At 40.1% G+C, this 14,844-nt stretch overlaps 1 protein-coding gene across 2 annotated transcripts in view; it reads right to left on the reverse strand.

Annotated features, from left to right (window-relative positions):
- The window catches only part of efhd1 (EF-hand domain family, member D1), a 35,775-nt gene that overhangs the window by 7,910 nt on the left and 13,021 nt on the right, over positions 1-14,844 (reverse strand). For both annotated transcript variants that reach the window (XM_040123014.1, XM_040123013.1), the window contains exons 2-3: positions 3,912-4,059; positions 2,703-2,837 (exon numbers count right to left, since the gene is read on the reverse strand). In XM_040123014.1, the coding sequence (XP_039978948.1) occupies positions 2,703-2,837; positions 3,912-4,059 (283 nt within the window). The remainder of the gene's footprint in view (positions 1-2,702; positions 2,838-3,911; positions 4,060-14,844) is intronic.

A 14,844-nucleotide genomic window follows, 5' to 3' on the forward strand; every position in this document is an offset into this window, starting at 1 on the left:
ACCACTGCTTTAATGAGGATATGTCCTTTCACTCCAACATAAAACAAACCTCAGGAAAGCCTTTTTAACCTACATAACAATGCAAAAATCAGGCACATCCTGAAAATGCACCAAAACTACTCCATGCTTTTGTTAATTTTAGGTTGGATTATTGTAATTCCTTATTATTAGGCTGTCCCAACAAGTATCTAAAGACTCTCCAGTTGATCCAGATTGCTGTAGCGCCAGTACTAACAGGAACTAAGGAAAGAGATCACATTTCTCCTGTGTTAGCATCACTGCATCGGCCCCCTGTACAATCCAGAATAGGATTTAAAATCCTCCTTCTCACCTACAAAGCCGTAAATAATCCGGCACCCTCATATCTTAAGGAGCTCGTACTATACCCTATTACGCAACTAGAAAACTGCGCTCCCATAAGGTTTTGTCTTACTTGTAATTCCTAGACTCTCCAAAATTAGAATGGGAGGCAGAGCCCTCAGCTATCAGGCTCCTTTACTATGGAACTTTCTTCCAGTTTGGGTCCAGGAGGCAGACAACCTCTCCACATTTAAGAGTAGGCTTAAAACCTTCCTTTTTGATAAAGCTTGTAGTTAGGGCTGGCTCAGGCTTACTTTGAACCATGCCCTAGTTATGCTGCTATAGACTTAGACTGACGTGGAAATTCCCATAATGCACTGAGCTCCTCTGTCCTCCTTTCCCTCTCCATCCATACGCATACATATCCTATTAATACTTGTTAGTAACTTGGCTTCTTTTTTCTCCCATATTTTTGTGCTTTCTCATATCTCTCTTCTCTCCTCCTGTTGCTTTCTTCAGGTATTTCTGCCTCTGGAGCTGCAGAGTCTGGATATGAGCCTGCAAACCACTTACTGCCCCCATGATCCTGCTCAACACCCAGTACCTTCGATTATTATTATTATTCATATATTTAGTCTCATTATTAGGAGTGGCTGGTAGACCGGGTCATCCACTAACCAGAAGGTCAGAGTTTCGATCCTTGGCTCCTCCAGTCCACATGTCAAAGTGTCCTTGTGCAAGATACTAAACCCCAAATAGCCCCCGATGTATCATCGGTGTGTGAGAGTGTGTGTGTATGTGTTTATGTGTGTTTATATCTGTGTGTGTGTGTATATAGAAAGCGTAGTATGAATTGAAAAGCGTTGTATGTATGTGTTTGATGGGTGAAGGTAGCAGTAGTGTGCTTTGAGTGGTCAATAAAACTAAAAAGGGCTTTATGAATGCAGTCCCTTTACCATCCGTGTACCATTTATCATTATTATTATCATTAGTCTTATTATTAGCACTATTTTTATAATCTCTCTTTCTCTCTCAACCCAATCGGTCGAGGCAGACAGCCAGCCACCATGAGTCGGGTTCTGTGCAAGGTATGTACCTGTTATAAGGGAGTTTTTCCTTGTCACTGTCGCCAAGTGTTTGCTCATGGGGGAATGTTGATTCTCTGTAAATTATTATAAAGAGTACGGTCTAGACCTGCTCTATATGTAAAGTGCCCTGAGACAACTTCTGTTATGATTTGGCGCTATATAAATAAAATTGAATTGAATTGGAGATCTATAGAGAGTTCCTTGGACTTGATGATTTGGCTTTTGGTTTTTTGACTAGTGAATGTTACATAGACAGGTGGTATACACTGAACAGTGGCAAGAAAAATTAAGTGAACCATTCGGAATTATATGCTTTTATGTATGAATTTGTCTTAAATTATGGTCAGATCTTCATCTAAGTTAAAATCATGAACAAACACAATCTATTTTTAATAATAACACACAAATCATTGTGTTGTTCTTGTCCATGTTAAATAAATATTTCATACATTCACAGTGTAGGTTGGAAAAAGTATGTGAACCCCTTCGCTAATTACATCAACAAAAACTAACTGGAGTCAGGAGTTACCAAACCCGGAGTCCAGACAATGAAACCAGATGAGACATTTGGGTTAGAGCTACTTTGACTTATAAAAAAAAATCATCTCAAAGAGTTTAGATATTCATCAGTCCACAGTTACACAAACTGTCTATAAATAAAATGATTTTGTTCTGTTGCTACTCTCAGCAGAAGTGGGCGCCCAGCTAAGATGACTCCAAAGGTACAACACAGAATATTCAATGAGGTAAAAAGAAGCCCAGAGTAACAACTACAAGGAATCACTGGAGCTGGTTAATATCTATGTTCATGAGCTTACCATATGCAAATCATGGTGCATGGTTGCATGAAGCATGGTGTCCAGAACAGGACACCACAGAGGAAGAAGCTGCTTTCCAAAAAAACATCACTGTGAACCCAAAGTTTGCCAAAGAGCAGCTTGACACTCCACAACACTACAGGGCAATTGTTTGGTGGACTGATAAAGCTAAAGTTGAATTGTTTGGGAAGAACACACAGCTCAGTGTATGGTGTAAAAAGGGCACTGCATACCAACATGAAGACATCTTCTCAATGGTGATGTATGGTGGAGATAGCATCATGATTTGGGGCTGCTTTGCTGCCTCTGGGCCTGACAGCTTAACATCATCATCAAGTCCATTTATTGTCCGGTCTGATTTTGACATTTGCATTCTTGCATATCATGTGTGAAAGCTATAAATGAATGAACATGGCCCTAAAGAAGCAAAGGACAAACTAAGGTGTAAATGTCAGAGTAGGTACAAGAAAACCCACAGTACAAACTGTCATCATACCTTGGCTTCAAAGAAGTCTTTGGCCCCCATCACTCCCTCAGTGGAGACGCTGATCTCCGATAGTCTGGCCAGAGCCATCAGACCACTCTCCTCCTGCAGCTCTCCAGCTGCTGCTCTGCGGAAGATCAGCAGGAACTGCAGGAAGATGGTTCAAATACATACACTTGTTTCCTTGATGTGTTCATGTCACAAACTGTATATATCACCTCAGTTTGCCCTTCACCACTCTTCAACATCAACATTCATCCCCTGCTAGCCCATGAAGAGAGCACAATTTCGCCCCTCTATTCTAGTCTCCAAAACCTGCAGGCCAGCATGTTCTGTGAAGCACTGTGTCACGTCAGAAGGAGAAGCTCACCAAGGAGGAGAAGTCACTTAGTTTTGTTTGTTTTTTATTGTTCTGTTTTGTTTTGGTTCTGATACAATACCATACTTTACAATACCTGTCTACAAAACATGAACACTTTTTTAACTGTAAGGACACCAGATGAGAAACAGAGTAAGTGAAGTAATCAGCAGGGCCTAAAAATGTAGGAGCCGCCTGAAGGCCCGCACCAATTAAGTTTATAATGTGCCTCCAGGGACCATTAGGGCTGCAGTTTCATGTTTTATCCAGCTGGAAATCAGGCCCTGGACAACTTTTTTTAAAGCCTGCTAACTGCTTTATCAGGTTACTTTTTCCCTCCCATCATGTTGCAAAAAACATGTTCAGCATCTTTACGGTTTGTCTTGAATTGAGATTCCAGAATATAATGTATGTATGCAAATATAAATTGCAGTATGACTGGTGCATCTGTAGTTTTGAGGTTGAACAGAGATAATAACATCCAAAGGTGTTGTAGCCATATGTAGTTAACTTCCTAGGTTCCTTCATACATTCTATAGAAGCTGTGTGCCATTCATACCTCTTTTTATTGTAGAATTACTCACATCCTCCTGACATTAGCTGCACACATTAACATCTCAAATTTACTTGTTACATATATCTAAAAATGAGCCCCGATGATGATAAATGTCAGTTTGCCACACCCAGGATTTAGTTGGGTTATGTATGTAACCTTATTTATTATGTGGGTTATTGTCTTTGTATGACCAAGTATGTGAAGTATTTAATATATAACTCCCTCCACATATATTAAGTGACTCGTCACATCACTGCAAGCCACATAGTACAGTACCAGGACACAGCAGTCCCCCCTGAGAGCTTACCTCTCTGAAGCTCAGTTTGCCATCGAAATCTTCATCCACCTCTTTAATCATGTTCTTGAGGGCCACGTGGGTCTGTGGAGCTCCAAGCTTCTCCATCATCAGCTTCAGTTCCATCAGGTCAATGAAGCCATCTTTCCCAGTATCATACCTACAAACCACAAAACCTGCACAGCGTCAGGTCTAACTGGTCTGGGAGCATATGACAGCAAACACAGCAGAGTATTAACTACATAACTACCTCATACAATCATTATGGTTCATGTTCTGTCAACAAAGATCCAATCACATACACCCTTATAGTTAGGGCTTGGTAATGCTCTAACCTTTGTTGATGTCAGTATCAACGAAACTGATAACACAGGGATACCTGGGTTTTGGTGTCAAAACCAGCCCATGGAAAGCCTACGTGACCCTGATGTGCATTTTGTAAATAAAATGGCCCCATCCAAAAACGGCCTGAGAACAGTCCAAAAAATAACACGCAGCTCTGGTGAAGAACAGCTGCGGCACTTCACAGTATACTCTCTTAAAAAAACATTTATTAAACCCACATCATCACCCAAAGACCAGAAAGAAAAATAGCAAAACAAAGAGAAGCAAAAAAGTGTCGCCAAAAAAAATGTTTCTCTCAGAAATTAACAATCAGCTCTTCCTCCCCCCCGACAGAACATAAGACCCCTCCCACAGCCCAAATGTGCCTGAAGTCCTGCACGTTGTCTATCATTATATAATAAGCGTGTTCGACTCTCAGAAGGCCCTTCAACAGTCCCTGCAGAACCGGCACAGGTTCCACGTTGCCAGTGTTCTGGACCCGGTTCCTGCGCGTCAGCCAGATGGCGAGCTTGGCAGAACCAGATAAAAAGTTCACCAGTGTATGTGCTGTCTTCTTTTTAGCACTGTACCTGGGGCCAAAAATGAACAAGTCAAAAGAAAATTTCTTCCCGATACCCTGAAACCACCTTTTAAAAGCTCGAACAGCGTCACCAGCCAAGGACACTGAACAAACAAATGTTCCAGGGTCTCTGCCTGAGAGCAGAAGACACACTCCTCCCCCAGCTCAGGATCCAGGTGCGCTCTGTATCTGTTCGTAGCTATCGCCCCGTGTACAACCCTCCACTAGAGGTCTGCTGTCCTCTTTTCAATGGGCAGCTTGTACAGGGCCCACCAGCTGCCTTTCGGGGAAGCGCCTGGACCAAAAAACTCACTCCACCTCGACTCCCTCATCTCCACCAAAGAGCGCAGGTTCAGAACCTTCATGCAGATTTGATAGGCTGCTTTTTTCCCTACAGCCTGGAACTGGTCCAGGTGTGGGGTTGTGAACGTCAGCAGCTGACCTCCTCCTTCCTGCCACTCTCCCACAGCTGGGGTGACGGACAGAGAGAGGAAGCTGTACTCGCAGCCTTCGCTCCATTGTTTGCACAGGTCTCTGTTTTCTGCGAATGCTCTCAGGTTTTGTGGCAGGGCAGCACAGACCTCCTTCACCACTCTGTAAATCAGCCTGGTAGAGGTGATGTTGCTCCTCCTTCCCAGGTCGTCCACCGATGTTGCCGTCACCTTCATCAGATGTCCTAGTTTGGTGCAGCCGGCCTCCCGGAGACCGGCTTGCAAGCTGGCAGACTGCAACGTCTGGGTCTGTATAAAGTTGTTGAAAAACAACGGTTCTTCAAACAACCACATACCCGGAGTTTCATTTGTACGACGTGTGATCTTAAAGATCTGCCACGCCTGCAGGACAGAGCTGTAAAAAGGTGTCAGTCCACCGTTTCCGGTTGGAGGAGGAAAAGCTGTTTGTCGTAGCCCAGTCGACCGGCTCTCCTCAGCAGCAGACGAGCTGTGGCGAATCAGCTTGGGCCACAGTTGTACAGCAGCCTTTGCGCGGTCTGGAGTCTAAATAAGGCCATTTTGGACTGGATGTTGATCAATTCCTGCCCCCCTTCAGCCACAGGCAGATGTAAGGCTGCTGCTCTGACCCAGTGGTAACCAGACCAGAAGAAGTCTAGAATGACTTTCTGAATTTCCCCTACCAGGCCCCTTGGTGGCGTCAGAGCGATAACTTTGTGCCAGAGAGTCGAGGAGACCAAGTTATTGGCAACCAGAACCCTTCCCCTATATGACAACCGGGGTAGCAGCCATTTCCATTTAGACAACCGAGCGCACACTTTCTCCCTAGCTCCCTCCCAGTTCTTTCAGTGAAAGCCCTCAGTGCCCAAGAACACTCCCAGCACCTTCAGCCCCTCCTTCCCCCACTGGAGTCCTCCAGGCAGACTGGGCACTGCCTGATCCCGCAACTGTCCCACCAACAGAGCTTCACTTTTTTTCCAGTTCAACCGTGCAGATGTGGCCTGTTCATAAAGAGTCAGGGTGTCCTGCAGATGTTGAACATCCTCTTGACTGGAAACAAAGATGTAAATGTCGTCTGCATAAGCAGAAACAGTGGGAGGACGATCGAGGTCCGGCAGTGAGAGACCACTGAGCCGACCTCTCAGCCTGCACAGCAGGGGCTCAATAGCTAAGCTATATAGTTGCCTTATGTTTGAGTTCTTTTATGTTATTATGAGAAGTTTAAAAATATTTTTGGTTCATTATGAAACTGTGATGGGACCACAGTCTGGCAAGCTGCCACAGTCTAGGTAATTAATGGGAAATACCACATTAGCAGTGCTAGCATCAGCAGCCTTCTTTCCTTGCAGGCTAAGTCCACATGCCTGTGCTGAATTTAGTTACACATTGAAAGTAAATTACGCATTGAAAACAGAGGAAGAGTGTAATTAGATTTTAAAAATATAACACATCATAAAGTTCAATACCCTCCTATTTTTCCTCACTCTACCACATCACCCTGAATGCCACAACCCCACCCCAAAAAAAAAAAAACCTAAACTCCTAAATTAAGCTTATGGCTACAGTATGAACTAATGAGATTGCTGTTGGAGTTGTTGCCATTGATTTCTCCTTCTGTTAGTGCCTAACATCAGGACAAAACAGCAGATCTAGGAGACAGGATCTCAGTCATGACTGAAAATGACTATGAAAGACTCAAGCAGCCAATCAGACAGCTGTTATCCCCAATGGCAAAGCCCACAGAGGCTTATGTCTGATATGAAGGGTATTTATAGAAGCTTTCAGCACCCGTGTGTGTGTTTGTACTTGTACGTCTATCTTTGTGAGGACCAGTTTGAGTTTTAGACCTTGAAGTGATGATATTTTGGGAAAGTGAGGATATTATGGCCAGTCCTCACAACTTTAAAAGCCTGTTTGAGGGTGAGAGATTTGAGAGTTCAGATTAGAGTTAGGTTTAGGTTAGGGTGAGGGAAAAGTTTGGGGTAAGGAATTTAGTTGTGATGGTTGAGGTTAGGGTAAGGAGCTGTGTGTGTGTGTGTGTGTGTGTGTGTGTGTGTGTGTGTGTGTGTGTGTGTGTGTGTGTGTGTGTGTGTGTGTGTGTGTGTGTGTGTGTGTGTGTGTGTGAGTGAGTGAGTGAGAGAGAGAGAGAGTGTGTGTGTGTGTGAGTGAGTGAGTGAGTGAGAGAGAGAGTGTGTGTGTGTGTGTGTATATATATATACATATACATATACATATACATATGTATATGTATATGTATATATATATATATATATATATATATATATATATATATATGTATATACACATACATATACATATACATATATATATATACACATACATATACATACACATATACATACATAAATACATATACACGTATATATATATATATATATATACGTATATACGTATATATATGTATATATATATATATATATATATATATATATATATATATACGTATATATATATATATATATATACACGTATATATATATATATATATATATATATATATATATATATATATATATATATATATATATATATATATATATATATATATATATATATATATATATACACATATACACACATACACACATATATATATAGTGGGGGGGCTGTACTGATTGTGTGTACTGATGGTAGTGCCAGATCTGGCATATGTTACTTTTGACACCTTTACTATAGGGTGAGAAGCTCATCTGGAAAGTCCTGAGCATGTCTGAACAGTTTATTATAAAGCGGTGATGAGGTCTCATAGTGGGCCCAGAAAGTCTGCAAAACTTTAATGAAAACCACCATTGGTCTTCTGTTGGTGTTTGTGATGAAAAGGAGGGTTGTCCTCACTACAGTGAGCATGGATTGAAAAACTGTGGGCACAGATTGCAAACCTGTGGGCACAGATTGCAAATCCATGCACGGATTCCGAATCTGAGAGCAGATTACAGGTGGCTCTTTTTGTTCTCACCTTACCCTAGGGGGGCTCCATACTATTCCATACTCGCCTTGTGGAAGTTTTGAAACACTGACTGGATGAAGCGATTAATGACAAATTTTATTCATGGTAAAATTTTAGCAACTGAAGTTAAAGGAAAGCTTCACATTTTTTCAAATCTGTCTAGAGACAGTCCACAAATGCTCACACAGTATGTACACTCAAAGTTACCAGTGTCTGAGAAAAAATATAAAACAGCAATCGCTGTTAATCAAATCGAGGTTGTATCTTCCAAAATTATATCTTTTTATTTACTCTTTTTGTTACTGTGCCTCCCCTGCAACTCACCAATTAAATACAAACACAAAGAGGACATTTTGCATTAAAATGAATGGGAATTGTGTGTTAAACGCAGCAAACAACTTCAGCCTAATGGCTGGTCTGTCAGCAGCTCAACTCTCGACCCTCTCCTCACCTCTTACCATCTCTGTCGCAGTCTCTTGTGTGTACAATGGATGAAGAGAGAATACTTGTTAGGCTCGAAAAAAATAAAGAGCTATTAGACCCACAATCACGTTATTACAAAGACAATGGCAAAAAGATATTGCCTGGCGAGCTATGGCTCCGGAGATTGGCTCTTCGGAAATCAAGTTTAAGAAGTGGGTGTCCACACATGATTTTTATGTTAATGTCTGCACATTGTTTAAAACATTTTTATGTTAGACGTTTTATTAGTATAGTATGATCAGTGATCTATGATCCCGCCCTATATGTGGTCCTGGTCATGTTGGTGCACTGCAGTGCAATGATTCCTATTTGTGCACTTGACATGCATCATATGACACACTGTGGCACTGCGGTGGCAGTGTGTTTTCAGTTTAACACTGGTGCTCGGTCATGAGATGTGAGACAATGGAGGATTAGTTGTTGAAGAGATACATTTTGACAGACATATAGAGTTTATCATTTCATTTTAATAGGGTTTTGTGTGACTATGGTCATTTAGTTAGTCTTTTGCCCTTTTAATTTAGGAATTGGGTAACTGAACAATATTAAAATCCATGTGTGCTGAGTAATTGTATTAGTTCAAATGTATGACTACTTAATTGAACTCAGATTAGATTTCAGTCACAGAGTCAACATGAGCAAGAGGAGAGGAGATATCCGGCACTTTTTTAGTACTAAAAAGGAGTAAATTGAAAATTATAAGAATTAGGACTTAGAGATAATAATGCAGCCTGTATTTTCTGATGTTGTCATGCAGCCTCAATCCTGACCAGGATAGTATGAGTGATGGTGAGTTTTACATTTACGTGCTGTTGTATAAAGGAAGCAGAGGGAGGTCAGAAAGACAGTGAGCCGGCAGGACCTAGCACAAAATTGGTGAGTTAGAAAGGACACTGAACTTAAAGATGTGTGCCATCAAACCAGATATTTGGGCAAATAGTACTTTCACAAACTGTAAGATTGTACGACAGCACGTGCCTGTGCTGTACTGGGTTCCCTTTTATCCCCTGGAGAAAAAGCAGATCCCCTCGATTGTCAAAGTATAATTCACACTCTGCTTCTTAACAATTTGACTAAAAATTGCACAAGCCTAAAAAGGATGTTACTGTACGGACATCTCCACTTATAGTTAAGAAATTATGTGTGGTTACAGTCTCACTGTACATTAACTCACACAGAGAGGAAGAACTTGAAGCACTTCCACACAGAAAGGTTTCTAGATTTTAAATTTTGGAAAGGTTGCTATTCTCAGATTGGTACTACTGGTACTGAGTTTGGGTATCAGAATTGATTGTTTGGATCAGATGCATTCAAACTAAAGATTCCAGGAACTGAGTTGGGACTAAAAATGTTTTGTAGCCTGCTCCTTAGTGCAGCTTTGAAACAGCCCCACAAAGCCTGACCTGAACTGACCAGATGATGTACTACTACAATACAAAATATTTAAGAAATGCATGAATGGAAAGCAAATATCATCTCATCTAATCTTAGTTAAGATTAGGGAAACATAGTGGTCTGTATGGTGAAGATAATATTATATTTACGAAAGTAACGCACATGGTTAAGGTTATGAGAAGGTTGTGGTCTTGGCTAAATATTGAATAAGTCAGTGACAACTTGAAGCATACAATGGGACATGAACCCAAGTCAACACTATTAAAGTCACACATTTTTTGTACTCTTCATTGTGTGAACATCACACTAGAAAGACACTGTAGCAGAAACAGAAATTGCATCACAGCCCTCAGGCTTATGTGGGTACTTTTTTTTAGCAACAATCTATGCGCTCACACACACATGCACACACTGAGCAGTGTTCATCTAAGTATTGTGTATCTGACAAGTGCAGTTTGTATCAGCCGTGTGACAACTGGACCAACAGCTCATCAGCCTACTACACAGTCATGATTCCTTGTAGAATTAACTAATTGCATTTACATACATTTAACTAACTATAACTGTAATCATTGGAAGTAATCGCAAGTCCCCATTAATTTGCATTTTGGACTGATTCCAGCCAGAGGGGGGGCTTCCTCTCGTGGCACAGCATTCCAGGCCTGGAAATACAAAAGGTCCCTGTGGACTAGTTTGGCTCTTCTTTGTGGGAGTACAGGAATGCCAGAGGCACGCTAAAGCAGGGTGTTCCCCTGCCGCCATCTGACCATGAGCACAACAGCCATTACCGTCATGGGCACAAAGGAGTGCTCATTAACACACAGTTAGAGGGCTACACTCACCTACAGTACTTTAACTTAGTTTTATTTTAGACATTTATCAAACCCTATTCTGTTTTTGTGTGTCCGTCGTGCTTTTGTATCAATTTGTACAAACCACTGGTAGATTAAAGATGTTTTAATCATTTTATCATCTTTTAAAAATGTAATGCAGTAACGCTTACTCAGAGTACATTTTAATTGACTTACGTTGTACTTTAATCTGTGTACATTTTAAGTATTACCTATTTTGGCCATTTTATCATATCTGAGCCATGGAAATTTAACAAGCCATTCTTTGCAAAAGGCGTATACCGTATTTTGGCCTTTTTGTATGTTGTAGGCTTCGGCTCATAGTCAGATTAGGCCATCTCCGCAGGAGATGTCGGGTCAGGATCAGGCATTTTACCCAGTAACTGAGTACATTTACTCAGGTATTGTACTTAAGTACAATTTTGAGGTACTTGTACTTTACATGAGTATTTCCATTTTATGCTACTTCATATTTCCACTCCACTACATTTCAGAGGGAAATGTTTATACTTTTTATTATACTTTTTACTGCATGACATCTATTTGACAGCTTTGGTTACTAGTTACTTCTAAGATGAAGTTTTTACACAATGGATAATAAAGCAAGCTTTTAAAATACAAAACATTGTTAAAGATTAAACCAGTGGTTTCCAACCTTTTTGGCTTGTGATGTTATACAAAAAGCAATGTGTAGTAGGGGTCGCATTTCAGACGTCTAAAAGTTATTAACAGCTCCAACAAATAGTGATTTTCCCTCTAAACTTCTCACATGGTTTCATTTCAATAAATATTCAAATGTAATCTAGAGAATCTAATCATGTCATATGTAACTAGAAACTGCACTCAGTAAAGCGCTGACTTCCACCAAGGTCAATGTCAAACAACATAGACGACTTCAGAGAAAAAATTAAAATTCACAGTAAATGATCCAGATCTTCCCCAAAATGTTCCTCCCTGGCCCATGCCCCATCCCTTCACCAAGTTTGCTTCAAATCGGTTCAGTGCTTTTTGTGTAATCCTGGATCACAAATAAACAAACACACCAACATACAGACTGACATGGGTGATTACATAATCTCCTTGGCAGAGGTAATAATATCTGGGTAAAATGCCTAATGGTCACACTCTGGAGCTTTGGTGTACATGTGAATATAGGTCCAATACTTTTATTTAATTTTATTAATTCTATTAATTTATTTTTTAATTCTTTTATAAATTCTTTTCTTTGTTCATAATACCAGCAAACAGTTTTTGTCTCGTGTCTTGTCATTGAGTATTGCAAATGGCCTTTCTACCTCCTGTTCGAGTCTACTGCTCTAATTCTGGTCCAATATAACTCGCAATTCCTACTACATCTATTTATTAACTTACTGTATTGCCCCTACTACCTGCAGTATTAGGACATGTGTGCTACACAAGGTAAGTTTATTTGTATAGCACGTATCAACAATAAGGCAATTTAAAGTGCTTTACATACGGCATAACAGCATTGAGAAAAGAAACACAGGACAATATAAAAGACATACATACAGTTGTATGCAAAAGTTGGAATTGTTCTTTTTCAAAAGTGGCTTGATAACTGCAGTTTTCAGGACCTGAGAATAGATCTGCTACCATGCAGTTAAAGACATTTTTGAAAAAGCATGTAGGCAATTATCAGGGCAACAAGAGGGGGATTTAAAATGATTAACAGTTTCCTCCAAAGTTTCATAGTTGATAGGATCACTTTGTATCATGCTGATTGAATTGGTCCCTGTACCTGATATGGAAGAACTGAGAGTTTGTCTTATTTTCCAAATGCTGGCAGTAAAGAATGAGGCAAATTCTTTGCCTAACTCAATGGATAAAAGTTCAGGGGACACTGACACAGCCTGTCAAGAGCAGCAAATAAGGCACGCGCATTATTATTGTTTTATGGAAATCATGTCAGAGAAGGACTACCTTGTAATTCTCAGTTCTAAATTATAAATGCAAAGTCTCTGTTTAAAGATGTCATAATGTACCTGGAGATTTGTTTTTTGCCACCTACATTCAGCATTTTTCAACAGGCAGCAGCATGGCATTTCTCCATGGTGTTCTTTTCTTACCGGAGAGAAGTTTAATAGGGCTGTAGTCAACCAAAGAAAATCTTGGTCGACTGAAATCATACCTACTCTTCAACCAATCAATTGGTCGAGGGGGAAAAAAAATCTGCACATTATCACTATATTAACTAAATCAGGCACAGTGCCCTGAGTGCACTCTACTTAGTAGCCTTATTAGCCTAAATTAATTATAAATAAACATGAAAAGCTAGTATTTGCAGCATATTTAATAATTTTAACTTAATTATTTTATATTGAAATGATAATAACAGACTCAGGGCCAACCAGCATGCACCTGCCGATATTCATATGATTTACTGAAATTGAACTGTATCAACTGGTGATCCTAGCAGAAGAACTATTGAGGAATATACACTCGAAACCTCAAGCGTTAAACACAAAAGTTGACAGAGCATCCTAATACAGACAAGTTTGCCTACCATTTTTAGACGATATGCCATGTTGGTCGTTGAGCTGTGATATCCAAACTGATATCTGCAAAGTTTACACTCTGTTTTAACAAAATGCAGCCACACTGATGACTTCTTTGACATGACTTCATGACAGGAGGCTACAGTCCTAAAGTTCAGAACTGAAATTATTTACAAGGTCACTAATTGACAAGTGGGGTTGGAAGAGACTGCCTGAATTAATAATTCATAGGTGATATACCATTTTCTGATCACCTCTGTTTGAACATTTAGAGTCTCAAAATAGTAATCTCAAAGAAAACACAGGAATGATCAGAAAGAGCAACATCGGTAACCACAACCCTCAAACTATTAAGACCCTTGGAGATGATCAAGTCCAGAGTGTGGCCCTTACAGTGTGAGGGCTCTGTCACGTGTTAAGTCAGTCCATAGTTCTCCAAACAACAAGAAAGTTCTTTAGTGCTGCTGTCCTGGGGGTTGTCAGCATAAATGTTAAAATCACCAACAATAACTACAGGGTCAAATTCGATGCAAATGATAGACAGCAGTTCAGGAACGTCATCTAAAAAAGTTTGCACAGTATTTAGGTGGCCTGTAGATGTTTAAGAATACAGCTCGACATGAGGAATTTGACTGAAGAACAGCCTATTCAAAAGTTGCAAAACTTCCATAAGACATCTGTTTGCACTGGATAGAATTATTAAACAGAACTGCAACTCTACCTGCTCTCTTGCACTCATAAAGCTGATAATTCTATTTATTGATAATTAAGTCATTGATTTACCATTGATAAAAATGATTTGCCTGCTAAAGATCTGACATACAGTAAAGGTAAAGTTAGTTAAAAGTTTTTTTGTTAAGAAAGACTGTGGCTGATGAGGAAAGGATATCAAATTTGATGCACTGAATTTGCCAAAATAAGTGTATGCTGTTTCCTCACAGATTAACCAGATTTGATTATTGATTAGACTGTACCCTTCTGCTTCTATTACCTATCAAGACAGGAACAACTAGTTTTGGAATGGTCATAAGCCTACTGTTAAAATGGTACGTGTGGGCCTCAACGAGTTGCCCCGCAGGTGTCAACTGTTACACTACTCTAAAGAGGTCACATTCACAAATGTCAAAACTGCATGCAAACCAACTAGCTAGCAAACATGGATAAATGGCTCAAATGTCCAATTGCTGTCGCTCCAAATTCCGGTTTAGGGGAGCCCGGTTACAAAAGGAAAAAAGAGAAAAAGCCAAAACACCAGCAGTTCAGTGAAAAATAAATTTTGTACAGATTTACTTTTAAATCTGCAGATCCACTGCAGCCTCAGTGTTTTATTTGCAGCAAAGTCCTGACAAATAATTTAATGAAGCCAGACCATCTACAGA

Source organism: Xiphias gladius, unplaced genomic scaffold (assembly GCF_016859285.1).
Source record: "Xiphias gladius isolate SHS-SW01 ecotype Sanya breed wild unplaced genomic scaffold, ASM1685928v1 HiC_scaffold_1472, whole genome shotgun sequence".
NCBI lineage: Eukaryota > Metazoa > Chordata > Actinopteri > Istiophoriformes > Xiphiidae > Xiphias > Xiphias gladius.